This window comes from Lampetra planeri, chromosome 21 (genome assembly GCF_965212315.1).
Source record: "Lampetra planeri chromosome 21, kcLamPlan1.2.h2, whole genome shotgun sequence".
Classification (NCBI taxonomy): Eukaryota; Metazoa; Chordata; class Hyperoartia; order Petromyzontiformes; family Petromyzontidae; genus Lampetra; species Lampetra planeri.
Genome location: NC_136127.1, coordinates 1,374,512 through 1,389,339, shown reverse-complemented (window position 1 = coordinate 1,389,339; position 14,828 = coordinate 1,374,512). Strand labels below are relative to the sequence as shown.

The window sequence follows — 14,828 nt, the reverse complement described above, 5'->3', positions numbered from 1 at the left end:
GCGGATAGTCCCCTTCAGCCAATTGACTGGCTCTTTTGCAAGGGAGATCCGTGGTGCGTGAGCACAGAAACAACAAAAACGAGGACAAAACATCAATATTGCAGAGAACAGGGTCCTTGAGAAATATTGCACAAAAAACGAGGTCATAAATGAAATATGTTAATAGTAAAAAAAAAACCGTTAAAATAAAATATGAGAGCAATAGGCGCCAGAACAATCAAAGTACATATGGAAGTAAGCGCTATACTTTAGTCGAACAGTGACATAAACACACGCAAGTCAAAAAAGAGATTGCAAACCCCGTGTGGGAGCAAGAGACGCCAAAATAAAGCTATAGGTGCAGGTGCAAGTGAGCCCTGGGTTTCGGCCCAATGGCAGAGGTAAAGACGGAAGAGGAAAGGGAAGGAACCACGTTCTAAATGAGCGTCAAGAGTATTTCAGAAACGTGGAGCAGCAACGTGGGAAGACTTTTTACCAAAGTATTAGTAAATGGTGTTTTTAGTAGTAATAAGGAGGCATCTCTGAGGTCATGGCAGGGAGTTTGAGGAACTGAGTGGTCCTTTAGGTAATTGGTGGATTTGTTTAAGAGGACGTTTAGGATGAAGACAGCCCAGTGATGGTCTCTCCGGATATTCAGAGGGGGGGAATTTGAAATAACGTCCAGGTTGCAATGATGAACTCTGTAGGAGGCGTCAAGAGCAACATGGTGGTAGAACGGAATGAGACGTTTTGAGGTAGATTCAGAAGCTGGGTGGCCGATGATGTTACAATCATCAAATCAGGGCAGGATGGCGGTATTAACTATACAGACAGCGTCGAGGTGGAAAACTGAGTTAGTTTACGTGTAGGAATCTTTTTTTTTCTTCATCTTATTGAAAGTTCGAATCCAGGATAATGCCTCGATATTTAAAGTTGTTGACCTACAATGAGTCCAGAGCTGCAATGTTCATGAGTGGAGATACAGGTTTGGGGCAGTCAGGAGACAAAACTTTTGTCTTTTTTAGCATTGAGGACCAGTTTCAGGGCATTATGTTGAAGATTATCGAAGTCTTATTGTAGATGCTGTTCTAACTCCTCCATGCAATTTCTGGAGGCTATCAGAGCTGTGTCACCAGAAAAATAATATTAATGTCAGAGTGCAGATTTTAGATGTCTAGGTTGTTGACATTCAGCAAAAACAGGATAGGGCCATGCACAGAGCTCCGAGGAACTTTTTTTCATCAAAGTCTCAAATATCTTGATGAGAGGGGAGATGATTGAGATCGGGCCCTAGGTAATTGTTAGGGTCATCTGTAGCATCGCATTGTGGGGGCAGACGTCCGCCCCACCGCCCTCGCTGGGCGGGTGGGGTGCTACTTTCGCCCCATTCACTCCCTCCTCCACCGCATCGCTCAGCTCCCGCTGGGCCCCCCCCGATCGGGTGATCGGTCCTCCCGCGTGGGTGCCCTCTCACCGCCGCACGGGGTTACTCCACACACACGTACGTATACCACCACTAATGCGAAGGCGGCTGCGCGAACGCGCGCGTCCCTGCTGGTGCTTGTATTCTAATACGTGCCCGTACCACAACTAACGCTATAGCGGCGGCGCGAACGAGCGCGCTTCTGCAGGCGGTTATCTTAACGAGCGCTCGTGCTGTGACTCTGCCCTCTCTCTCACCGTGCGTCCGCCCACGCAGATGCTCCGCACAAGGCCTCCCGAATACGCGTGCCGGCGGATGGTTAATCAATGGCCCGCAGCCACGCTAAGACTCGCTCTAAAGCGGCAGCGCGAACACACACACTCGAGTCACCAACACTGCGCCGAAGCTCTATGCTCATGTCTTTATTCGCGGCGCAAAAACTCTGCACTGCCCGGAGGAAATATTCTGCGAGCAGAGCCGATCCTATCACTCTCCAATCCCCCAAATACTCACGCGCCCTGCCACGTACCTGACGGCCGCACTCGCGGCGTCGCACGGACGCTGTGAGAGTCGGAGGGATGGAGATGAGAGAGGACTTTACCTATCGCTGTCTCGTAGCTGCACTCGCTAGCGTCGCACGGACGCTGTGAGTGGCTCAAAGGAGGCAGGCGGGGCGTCGGTCTGGGCAGCCTGGCGGTTGGAGATAAGAAGACCCTTGAACCGTTTCGGGTTCCCATTTTATGCCCTGTGATTTCGAAAATCCAGGGTTACGTTACGTCATTCTGCGCAGCCAATCGTGCGCCTACCTTTTGATTTTCAAACGTTTCGCTGCCGTTACCTAGAGCATTACGTTACACTATTTCCCGGCCCAATGTCTTTGCGGCCGCATTCCTTACCCCTGACTCAGCTGGTTTAATCTGGGAGGCCGCCTGGCTGGCGAATACACACCTGCAAGTGTGCACTAGCATTTCCCTCTAACCTCACCGTCTGCACGGTTCGCTTAATATTTCACCCTGGCCCCTCCCCGGTGCGGTGAGTGACTCATTGCTGCTAGCCCGGTGAGCTTCTGTGCGTCCATACAATTTTAAGCCAATGTGATTTGTCCTGGGGGGTCGGCCAATCTCCTGGCACCGGGAAACCGCGGGACTTCCCACCTAGGGGCCCTTCGGATGAAATCCCGTGGTGCCAGGCAACCCCCCGCCGGGACACTACGTGTGTGTGTGCTGCTTGTGTGTGTGCGCGCGGCGTGTGTGCGTTCAGGACGGGGATAGGGGGGGAGTCGTGGCGCTTGCTCAGCGGTCGTGGCACCACAACATCTATGGCGGGGGTGTACGAGAGAGGTTTTCCTTTCAGGAGGGATGGATTGTGTTTTGTCAGTGTCGTTGTTGTACGGTGGCTGCAGAGGCCTGGACATTGCTTCAAGCTGATTTGGATCAGCTCCAGTCCTTCCACACGTGATGCCAAAGATGCCTCCTTGGCATCCGATGGCTTGACTTCGTCAGAAATGTCACCGTCAACATCTGCGACCGGTCCCCTACGGATCGAATGCTCAGTTGGAAACGGCTCTGTCACTCTGCGGACACGGTGTACGGCTTGAAGCGCAAACTCCAGCAGCGAATTGCGAAACTTCAGCTGGCGGTCGACGTTTGAACAGTGCCGCATTAAGCTGGTGCGGGGCCTGTAGCATATGTTATAAAGGGGCCCTAAATAAAACATAAATATAAAAACTATTTTTTTACTTGCATAGTAAAGTAATTGTTTTTTCATTTGCTATACAGCCAGATAATACGACAAATCGCTAATCTTAAATACCTAGTCGTTCATAAATGTTAAAGGTGGTATAGTACTATAGTAATTAAGCAAGTGCAGATTCACTGAACCGGAATGGATAGCTTTAAAGCATTTAGCGCGGGGCCCTTGAAAGTGCGGGGCCCGTAGCAAATGTAGCTACTTGTGCTACGAGGATAATCCGGCAGTGCGTTGGAAGCGAACTGCGACCCTCAGAGAACCGTGCGCCGCTCCCCGTGGTCGCTCCCCACCCCCACCGCCGTGACCCGTGGATCAAACAAATCGCTCGAGAGATGTCGGCGTGCAGCAGCGAGAGCTGTTCATGCGAGCGCTGTCACAAGAGGTCACATTTGGCGCAACACTCCTTTGCTGACCATGCGGGCCCGAATGAATGAGTGATGGATGCTTCTAGAAAGGTTGAATCCACGGCCAATCGGTTTTGCAGTGGAGTTCGCCGCGAGGTGGAGGGCAGAGGCGGGCAGCCGGCCATCGTCGGCAGGCCAAGGAGGCAACACGCCCACGAGGATGAACGCCGCCAGAGATGGAGCGACGAGATGATCTGATGTGCGGGGGATCGAGACGCCGACGACACAGGGGGTGGCCTTCATCCAGCAGCGGATAGATCGTGACGATTGTGATGGCAAAGGCTGCGCGGGGCGCCCTCGCGGAGCGCGCACGATGCAGCCGCTTAGCCATCCTCCACCCCCTCCTCCTCCACCCCCTCCCCGCTCCTCCACCCCCTCCTGCTCCCCCACCCCCTCCTGCTCCCCCACCCCCCGTACCGCTCTCCCGCGCCCGCACTTACGACGACGACGTCTGACGGACGCGAGGAGGCGCCGCCGACTGCCACCTCCGCCACCAGATTGCGCGGCGTCCACACCCGAATCGCCCTGACAAGTCACCCGCCGCGTGCTCTTAAGGGTCGCCCGACACGTGGAGCACCACTCCAACGTCTCTCTCGCCTAATGGGCTCAAGCCACATCCTGCACACGTCCCACCCAGCATTAAAAAAAACTGTTTTGTTGTTGTTGACCCAATCGTATCTTCAAAACTGACCTGGTCACCTTCACTTCTCAACCGGTCTTGTCGCACAATTCCCAGCCTCCATCATCTCGGATACCAGTGCTCAGATTCCATCGCCTTATTTTCGAGCTGCACAGTTTCGTGTCCAGCTCTCTGCTCCGTACACAAATTCAGATCGCACCCTTGCCTCAAATACCCTTCTCGTTACACTCTCGTCCCTTTCAGAGTAGTCTCCATAGGCCACGTAACCCCTGCCCTGCTAAAGAAACACTCCTCTTGGCCTCATTCTCACAGCCCCAAGCGTTATGGATATTAATGCCCAACCACACAATATAGGAGACAATCAAAATGAAGTGATTTAAAGTGGTGCTAATCCCATTGTTTCAAAGGCCTAATTTTGCACACAGTTGGCACCTATATATAATTAAGGTTTTAATTACATAGTCGGCAGTGATGCTGTATTAGCCATCTATTTAAGGCCTAAGACTGGAGGACTTATTCACAGTTCCGTCGAATCCCTGATCACGCTGGTTGTGACTACAAGTGAAACGTTCGTACCCAATTGTTAAATGGGTTGTGGATCTCTGCATCATAAACACCGGTGATACTAAAGCAGTGACACGATGTTGGCACGTTGGTTCACACGACAATTGTATTGTCTGTGTCGGGTGGAGGAGGGTGTATGACATACATTTTACTTGGGTGTTCTGACCCAAAAATCAATTATGAATTTTGCAGGTCGGGGGTTCGATCCCGACCCTGACACCTGTACGTGGAGTTTGCGTGTCTCTATCCCCGTGGTCGCGTGGATTTTTCTCCGGGTTTTCCCTTCACATTTAGAATCAACGTGTTTCTTAAATATTTGGCTGATAAACATTTCCACATGAAGAGCCACTTCGTTGAGCTATCATTTGTGGCCAGGTCGCTTCTTGAAAAAAAAGCTACATAGCTCAGTGGTAAAAATAAAAATTCATTTCCTTTAGTTTTGTTGTTATACCTCCATGCTGTGAAGAAAAAACAAATGACACCCGCGTTCTGCACTGCCATTTTGTTCTCAGCAGCACTTACTGTCACTGACATGGACAGTTGATGATGTTGGCTGTAAGCGAGACTTCACGCGTTCTTTGCTCATTCACAGCCTGCCCTTTGTGAAGTAACGCGTGCAACCAGAGCGGCCATGTGGCCGCATCGATGAGCCCTGTTGTTGTTGTGCGGGCCGGAGCTACAATGAGAAGTGGCCGAATTTCCCGCTTCGAAAAGGTGGAACGGTCCACAACAAAAAAACTCGTGACTTGCGAGCGACTCTCTGTTATATGCCATTTCCAATGATTACGTTGTAAATATCAGAGCTGCAGTGTTGCTATCGAGTCATGAATGTAGTCAGAGTAGTTTTTTTTATTGGCTGAAGGGACCTGCCGATATTTCTCAAAATTTCATTTTCTACCCACGGAATCCTCCTGGCCCGTGTTTTGTTTAACGTGTAACGTTTGCATCTGTCACGAGCTCGTACGTATGTTGAACTCCTTACGCACCGTACGTGGGCAACTGTGCTAATCGGTGCTCATTGTATTTGCACCTTTAAAATAATGACATTTTTAGTGCGGCTGCTCATTTTTTTTGACGCGAACAAAGAGCCTCGTGGGAAGACCAAAAAAATATATATCCACGGTGTGAAAGGCCTGCCATGTTCATTCAATAAACTCACCTCTGCACCAACGTGAAGAGGCCCACCTTTCATGTTGTTGCATGCCGACTGCGGCATTTCCCCCATGCCCACGGCTCCCGTCTCGTGGTAGAAGTCTGCACTAATTATGCCTGATGGGCATCTCCCCCATAAATCGCTTCTCCGTACGTTTGCAATTGATCGTCGGCAAGATCTCTTGCAGAGCGGAATGCCTTACTTTTCCACGAAAATAATAAAATAACTGCCCAAAAGAACAGGTGTTTCAAAGTTTGGCAGTAAAATCCTTGCAAAATTGTTCAATCTGGGCCAAACAAGTAGCCTGACCTAGAAAACACAAAAGTCACGAATATATTTATAAATACTTAAACCTCAATTTTCATAATTTAACAATTTTCATGATAAATGTACCTGAATCTTGGCCTGCCTCTCTTCTTTTTGTCAGATTGTCAGCTGTGACACCAAGTAATAAAACCAAGGCAGAGTAAAGGTCCAGGAGGGATAAAATCAACTGGATTTTATTTCGGCTTGTGCTGCTGTGTGTAATTGCATTTCACCCTCGGTGTCATTTCCATTTGCACGCAAAGTACAAATTGCCAATTCGGGATGACCTCCACTTCTCCACAGATTCACAGACCAATTAGGGAGTGAAAGGCTGTGTGAAGTGTCACACATTTCGTGTGCGACACGTGCATTAGCCAAGCGGAGGTGGCAATGCATGTGGAGTTTTGTTATGATGCCGACTTATTGCAATTAGGACATTGTTCACACATTTTATCTCGAAAGGCCTTCCCACAAACTTGTTTTCTGGAGAGTTTTGCATTGAAATACTTTATTCGTATAAAGAATTGTGTATACGGGAGGAAATCGAGCACCGATAGAAAACCCACACACACGAGGAGAGACGCTGGAAGTTCTGCACGGATGAGTGACAACCCCATGAGCAGTACTGCCATCTCCTGGCCACCTCATGGTCCCAGCAGTCCACCAAACATCCTCCCAAGGTGCTGGATGACAGACGTGCACGGTACGTGCCATTAGGGGCGGTGCACCGTTAACATTGAGATCCCGGCAATTAAGTGCACAACACAAAGAATGGTCCGGTATTCCGTATTAAAGATTTTATAATATAATTTTTTTGGTGTACAAATTCAATCGTCAGATAAAGAAAAACGCAGTATAACAATTGAGACTATTTCAGAGAGGAAAAGAAGACACGTGACCGTATTATACAACAGGATAGTCTTGCTCAAACAACCATGGGGCAACACTCATCTCCACTGGTGGCCGTGAGCCAGAAGCTACAATTCCAAATTCCTTTGGCATAGGATTGACAGATTGTATTGTATAAGGCGAGAGCCCATGAAGACTTGACGTCTCTTTTAAGAGCTGGCCCGAGTCAACAGTGAAATGCGGATCTAAAAAAGCCTAACACATGAATAGCAAATGAATAAGAGGATGGCTGCTGTTGACTTTGCACAAACTGATACCTATTTTATGTACCCTGGACTAACACTTAACTGGTTCGTTAAGAGCTCTGACTGCAGCAGCACCAGGCTGGATTAAGTAGAGCTTTCAATGATCAACATTTGCCGCTTTCCTTTCTCAGCACGATCATCAGCACATAGATTGGAACATCAGACCTCACATTGAGGTAACAAAAATTACGTTTCACTTCACGGAAACAGCCTAACAAATTGAGATTTTTCGATGGAAGGATATGTATGTGTACATTTAATGTAATAAATGGTGGCCGGTTTAATGACATATATTTACGTGATCTAACCCAAAAAACCTGTATTATGAATTTAATAAATCTACACATCTATAAATCAGCTCAAGTCCCCCCGTTAATCCCGTGATATATTTGTGGCCACCCCCACTCCGAATCCCTCTCTGCTCTCTGCCCGCTGTAAAAACACACGCTGCCCCTCTGTGTGGCTCACTTCTGCTTGCATCTTCCTTCTCTCTACCTCTCTTCTCATCATCTTCACCGTCTCATCCCCGACATCTTGGCCAAGTAATTTCCTTCTCCCCTCCTCTCCTTCCTGCCCGGTGCTCCTCCTTGCTGCTGCTGCTGCTCATCTTGAGCCCGTGCCCTCTTTATCTTGGGAGACTTGCGTCCCGGAATTTCTCTTCCCCTTTCTTTTTTCCCACACATTATTTTCTTGACTCGACTGCCCTTCCCCTTGGTGTGCCATGTGGTAAAAGGTGTTATTCTGTATACTATCTCAAGCATGAACAGATACAATGTGAACAGTACCACAGATCCAATCCGAAATTGCACTGAGAGTCTCATCCATGCCAACCACGCTGGGTCTTCGCAGACGCCTCGTGTTGGTTGACTGGGTCACAGCACACAAACTAAACTAAACAATGTTTTTATTTTACCAGGTAAGGCCTACTGAGCTGGATAGCTCTTTTTCAAAAGCGACCTGACTATCACAAATAATAGCCCAAGAAGTTGGCTTATCAGGTGGACATTTTTAGCAGCCAAATACTCGAAACGAGTGATGTTGATTCTAAATGTGGAGGGAAAAACTGGAGAGAAATCCACACGGCCACTGGAAGACAGACACGCCAACTCCAAATATACAATGGCCAGGGTCGAAATCGAACCCGCGGCCTCCTACATACCAGGCGAGGTCGTTAACATCTCGCCACAACGGCACCCAAAGCCTCAACCACATAACTGAGTTATGTGGCTGAGGCTTTCAATGCAGCTTCAGCAGGCATTAGTATAGACGGCTGTATTAAATAACCATAGTTTGGGCTGAACATCCAGGTCACCAATAACTTAATGAAGGTCAGCATTACTTTTACAACTTTTGGAACGTAATAGGAAAAGATATCTGTTAAGCAGTGAGATGCATTTATTTATTAAGATGCTCTTTTAAAAATGTACTGAAAAACTCCATGAGGCAGACAGTTTACCAACAATCAGAGAATAATAATCAACAAGAAAACATACGATTATGATGAATGTATATACACGAAAAGCTCTGTTATCCGGCATTTTACCATCCAGAATGTTATATTAAGAAGCTTAATAGCTCATCGAATTTCTCCAGGATAAATAGATTCTGATTCTGAACCGGTATCTGTCATAGACGGCAAAACAAATCTTCCTTCACGTATCCCGAAACATTGCGACAGCCATCCGGCATCTTTCCGTGCGCTTTTCAAAGATCCGTTGGTGTTTACGCAAGCTTCAAGACACTTTTAGAGTGGTGACGCTAGCGGAAGTCTCAATTGTAAACATCCGCCATCCGCCGTAGCGATGGCATTGTGCTTGTGCTGTATCGTGACTTTGTATGTTGTACGACTCTAAACGGCCCACTGCTTCTCTAGAATCAACTTAGAATGATGCTCTAAAACTAACCAATGAGTACCTCTGTAAAAGGGTAGATTATTACTTCTTATATCAGAGTTAACATGTGGGCTTAGTTTCTTTCTTTAAAAGTTGTATGTACTTGGAGCATTTGGTGAACCATAAGTACGTATAACTCTCAGATAACCGGCATATTTGATTAACCGGCACCCACCATTCCCCATGGATGCCGGATAACAGAGCTTATACTGTGTGTATATACACACACAGTGTATAACTGCCTTGCCTATGGTTGGTTTGTTTTAAGTTATAGTCGTTCCAATCTGTCCTGATCAACACGAAATGCAGAATGGGCTGGAGGTAAACTGAGTTTAGCCGTGTGGGGGGGGGGGGGGGGGTCACTGGGTCTAGCTGTGTGCAGTGGTGGGGGGTCACTGAGTCTAGCCGCGTGTGCAGTGGGGGGGTGGCGTTCACCGAGTCTCTTCACACACGGGGGGCCCTGTGCCGGGTCTAGTCCGGCAGCAGCTCATCGGTGATCTCATCATCCCCAAAGTCGTCATCTTCCTGGGGCCGCCTCCTTGCTGCGGCCGTGCGGGGCCGCTCGGCCTGCGGGCCCAGCGGGTCGCTGTACGAAGCGTCTGCACACAACAACAGCAGCAGCAGCAGTATGGCACGCTATGCACAACACTCAGTTTCAAATCTATTTTTGTTTACTCCTCAATAAACTCAGGTGCAGTAGGAAACTTGGGGAAATAAACAGCTTATACTATGTACCACAATTTTTGTTTCTGGGTGCTAAGTGTTATTTTTTTAATTGCTTATGCCTAAAAAGTATAGACAATGGCTATTAGTCCCCAAAACCTTTGCTTTGTGTGAAGGGATGACACAAATGCACACCACGTTTTCTCATTGAAAATAGGTACATTTCAAAATATCACTGTCCTGGTCACAACAGCAAAGTTTGTGGGGAATAGCAATTTTCAGTACTTTTGAGGCATAAGCAATTAGAAAATAACACTTACTACCCAGGAACATTTTTTTTTGTTACCCAGTGAATTATTAATAAAACCTCTCAAAGCTGGACCAATTGGAGAGAGAGAATTTCCAACGTTGGTGGCTATCTGGTATCATACTGGTAATGATGCATAATCACTTACGTTTAATTCTATGCATAGAAAATAAGAATAGGTTTTACCCTTTCTGGAAATAAAACAGGAGGTGTTCAGGTGTCCAAATAGAAACCTTTTCCAAGGCATCAAATCTGCATTAACCACACGTCCTTGTGGTGAACATGCAAAGATACTGCAGTAATAGATGGCATTGTCTTTGAAACTGATTGGCTTACACCAGAGACAACCTTCTTCATGGCCTTGTCTCACCAGTGTCAGGCGAACAGTACAAAGACAATACATGCACCAGAGCATGTATAGCTTGGGATGAGCAGCTATATAAAGAAGGCTGTCTCTGGTGTAGGCCAATCAGTTTCAAAGACAATGCCTATACAGTGAGGGAAAAAGCATTTGATCCCCTGCTGATTTTGTACATTTGCCCACTGACAAATAAATGATCAGTCTATAATTTTAATGGTAGGTTTATTTTAACAGTGAGAGATAGAATAACAACTAAAAAATCCAGAAAAACGCATGTCAAAAATGTTATGAATTGATTTGCATTTTAATGAGGGAAATAAGTATTTGACCCCTCTGCAAAACATGCCTTAGTACTTGGTGGCAAAACCCTTGTTGGCAATCACAGAGGTCAGACGTTTCTTGTAGTTGGCCACCAGGCTTGCACACATCTCAGGAGGGATTTTGTCCCACTCCTCGTTGCAGATCTTCTCCAAGTCATTAAGGTTTCGAGGCTGATGTTTGGCAACTCGAACCTTCACCTCCCTCCACAGATTTTCCATGGGATTAAGGTCTGGAGACTGGCTAGGCCACTCCAGGACCTTAATGTGCTTCTTCTTGAGCCACTCGTTTGTTGCCTTGGCTGTGTGTTTTGGGTCATTGTCATGCTGGAATACCCATCCATGACCCATTTTCAATGCCCTGGCTGAGGGAAGGAGGTTCTCACCCAAGATTTGACGGTACATGACCCCGTCCATCGTCCCTTTGATGCGGTGAAGTTGTCCTGTTCCCTTAGCAGAAAAACACCCCCAAAGCATGTTTCCACCTCTATGTTTGACGGTGAGGATGGTGTTCTTGGGGTCATAGGCAGCATTCCTCGTCCTCCAAACACGGCGAGTTGAGTTGATGCCAAAGAGCTCCATTTTGGTCTCATCTGACCACAACACTTTCACCCAGTTGTCCTCTGAATCATTCAGATGTTCATTAACAAACTTTAGACGGGCATGTATATGTGCTTTCTTGAGCAGGGGGACCTTGCGGGCGTTGCAGGATTTCAGCCCTTAACGGTGTAGTGTGTTACCAACTGTTTTCTTGGTGACTATGGTCCCAGCTGCCTTGAGATCATTGACAAGATCCTCTCGTGTAGTTCTGGGCTGATTCCTCACCGGTCTCATGATCATTGCAACTCCATGAGGTGAGATCTTGCATGGAGCCCCAGGCTGAGGGAGATTGACAGTTCTTTTGTGTTTCTTCCATTTGCGAATAATCGCACCAACTGTTGTCACCTTCTCACCAATCTGCTTGGCGATGGTCTTGTAGCCCATTCCAGCCTTGTGTAGGTCTACAATCTTGTCCCTGACATCCTTGGAGAGCTCTTTGGTCTTTGCCATGGTGGAGAGTTTGGAATCTGATTGATTGATTTCTTCTGTGAACAGGTGTCTTTTATACAGGTAACAAGCTGAGATTAGGAGCACTCCCTTTAAGAGTGTGGTCCTAATCTCAGCTCGTTACCTGTATAAAAGACACCTGGGAGCCAGAAATCTTTCTGATTGAGAGGGGGTCAAATACTTATTTCCCTCATTAAAATGCAAATCAATTTATAACATTTCTGACATGCGTTTTTCTGGATTTTGTTGTTGTTATTCTGTCTCTCACTGTTCAAATAAACCTACCATTAAAATTATAGACTGATCATTTCTTTGTCAGTGGGCAAACGTACAAAATCAGCAGGGGATCAAATACTTTTTTCCCTCACTGTATTATAAGAGTATGTTTTATTTGCATTGTCACCACAAGTACTCCGTGTGGTCTTTGGTTCTTTCTACCCACGTGACTTTACCGATAGAACCAAAGAGTATGGATCCCTGCAGTCACGAACGCTTCAAATCAAGATTACTCGGTGTGGTTCATGCAGACTTGATTCCTTGCAAAAGGTATCATCTATTTGGCGTTTGAATTTTTTTACACCTGTTGTATTGCCAGAAAGGGTGAAACCCTGTCTTATTTGTAATGCTTTGATACTGGCAAAAAGGTCCCATATCTCTGGTGTAGGCCACGTAATTCGCACCCAACTCATTTAATTAACACTTGACAAATAAAATAAAATATTATTTTATATATTCTTTGTTACTTTCGGTAAAGCCACGTAGACAGAAAAAATAATAAAACAAATCAAGTAAACTTCACTTTATTCAAGTAAACTTAACTTTATTTTTCTATCTACGTGACTTTACCGAAAGAACCAAAAAATATGAATTCCTGCAGAAATACAAACTCAATGCAGGGTCCTGCAAACTCAATGCAGGGTCAATTGTATCTGTTACACATTATGTGGTGATGCTGCATTAGCAGTGGTGCACACAAGCACAAATCACAAGTAGCCTCAACACAATTGTCAATAACACTGTGGCCTTCAAGGGATACACATACGACAGGCAACGATTCAGGAAATTGCCTGAATTCTTTGGATGTGCTATGAAAAAGGGCCATTACCCGAAACGTCGCCCACACAGTGTTACTGACGAATGAGATGAGTTTCAAATTCATTGCAACGTTCGCAGATAGCATCTGGCACCGTACATCTTCCAGTGTTGATAAATAACACGTGAATTTCCTACACATGATCAGCAGGAAATGTTCAACATGCGTAAAGACTGCAGAATGGTGTGTCCTACCAATGGCTAAAATCACCCTGCGTGCGACAAAGGGTTCCGGCTGTAAATGTTTCGTTACAGTGAGGGAAAAAAGTATTAGATCCCCTGCTGATTTTCTACGTTTGCCCACTGACAAAGAAATGATCACTCTATAATTTTAATGGAAGGTTTATTTGAACAGTGAGAGACAGAATAACAACAAAAACATCCAGAAAAACGCATGTCAAAAATGTTATAAATTGATTTGCATTTTAATGAGGGAAATAAGCATTTGACCCCCTCTCAATCAGAAAGATTTCTGGCTCCCAGGTGTCTTTTATACAGGTAACGAGCTGACATTAGGAGCACACTCTTAAAGGGAGTGCTCCTAATCTCAGCTTGTTACCTGTATAAAAGATACCTGTTCACAGAAGCAATCATTCAATCAGTTTCCAAACTCTCCACCATGGCCAAGACCGAAGAGCTCTCCAAGGATGTCAGGGACAAGATTGAAGACCGACACAAGGCTGGAATGGGCTACAAGACCATCGCCAAGCAGCTTGGTGAGAAGGTGACAACAGTTGGTGCGATTATTCGCAAATGGAAGAAACACAAAAGAACTGTCAATCTCCCTCAGCCTGGGGCTCCATGCAAGATCTCACCTCATGGAGTTGCAATGATCATGAGACCGGTGAGGAATCAGCCCAGAACTACACGAGAGGATCTTGTCAATGATCTCAAGGCAGCTGGGACCATAGTCACCAAGAAAACAGTTGGTAACACACTACACCGTTAAGGGCTGAAATCCTGCAACGCCCGCAAGGTCCCCCTGCTCAAGAAAGCACATATACATGCCCGTCTGAAGTTTGTTAATGAACATCTGAATGATTCAGAGGACAACTGGGTGAAAGTGTTGTGGTCAGATGTGACCAAAATGGAACTCTTTGGCATCAACTCAACTCGCTGTGTTTGGAGGAGGAATGCTGCCTATGACCCCAGTAACACCATCCCCACCGCCAAACATGGAGGTGGAAACATGCTTTGGGGGTGTTTTTCTGCTAAGGGGACAGGACAACTTCACTGCACCAAAGGGACGATGGACGGGGCCATGTACCGTCAAATCTTGGGTGAGAACCTCCTTCCCTCAGCCAGGGCATTGAAAATGGGTCGTGGATGGGTATTCCAGCATGACAATTACCCAAAACACACGGCCAAGGCAACAAAGGAGTGGCTCAAGAAGAAGCACATTAAGTTCATGGAGTGGCCTAGCCAGTCTCCAGACCTGAATCCCATAGAAAAAATGTGGAGGGAGCTGAAGGTTCGAGTTGCCAAACGTCAGCCTCGAAACCTTAATGACTTGGAGAAGATCTGCAAAGAGGAGTGGGACAAAATCCCTCCTGAGATGTGTGCAAACCTGGTGGCCAACTACAAGAAACGTCTGACCTCTGTGATTGCCAACAAGGGTTTTGCCACCAAGTACTAAGTCATGTTTTGCAGAGGGGTCAAATACTTATTTCCCTCATTAAAATGCAAATCAATTCATACATTTTTTGACATGCGTTTTTCTGGATGTTTTTGTTGTTATTCTGTCTCTCACTGTTCAAATAAACCTACCATTAAAATT

At 46.5% G+C, this 14,828-nt stretch overlaps 1 protein-coding gene across 4 annotated transcripts in view; it reads right to left on the bottom strand.

Annotated features, from left to right (window-relative positions):
• Nucleotides 1-6,709: 6,709 nt before the first annotated feature.
• The window catches only part of IFT88 (intraflagellar transport 88), a 95,059-nt gene continuing 86,940 nt past the window's right edge, over nt 6,710-14,828 (bottom strand). For 3 of the 4 annotated variants that reach the window (XM_078603707.1, XM_078603704.1, XM_078603706.1), the window contains one exon: nt 6,710-9,863. In XM_078603707.1, the coding sequence (XP_078459833.1) occupies nt 9,736-9,863 (128 nt within the window). In that variant the 3' untranslated portion in view covers nt 6,710-9,735. The remainder of the gene's footprint in view (nt 9,864-14,828) is intronic. The other variant, XM_078603703.1, reaches the window with a different exon arrangement.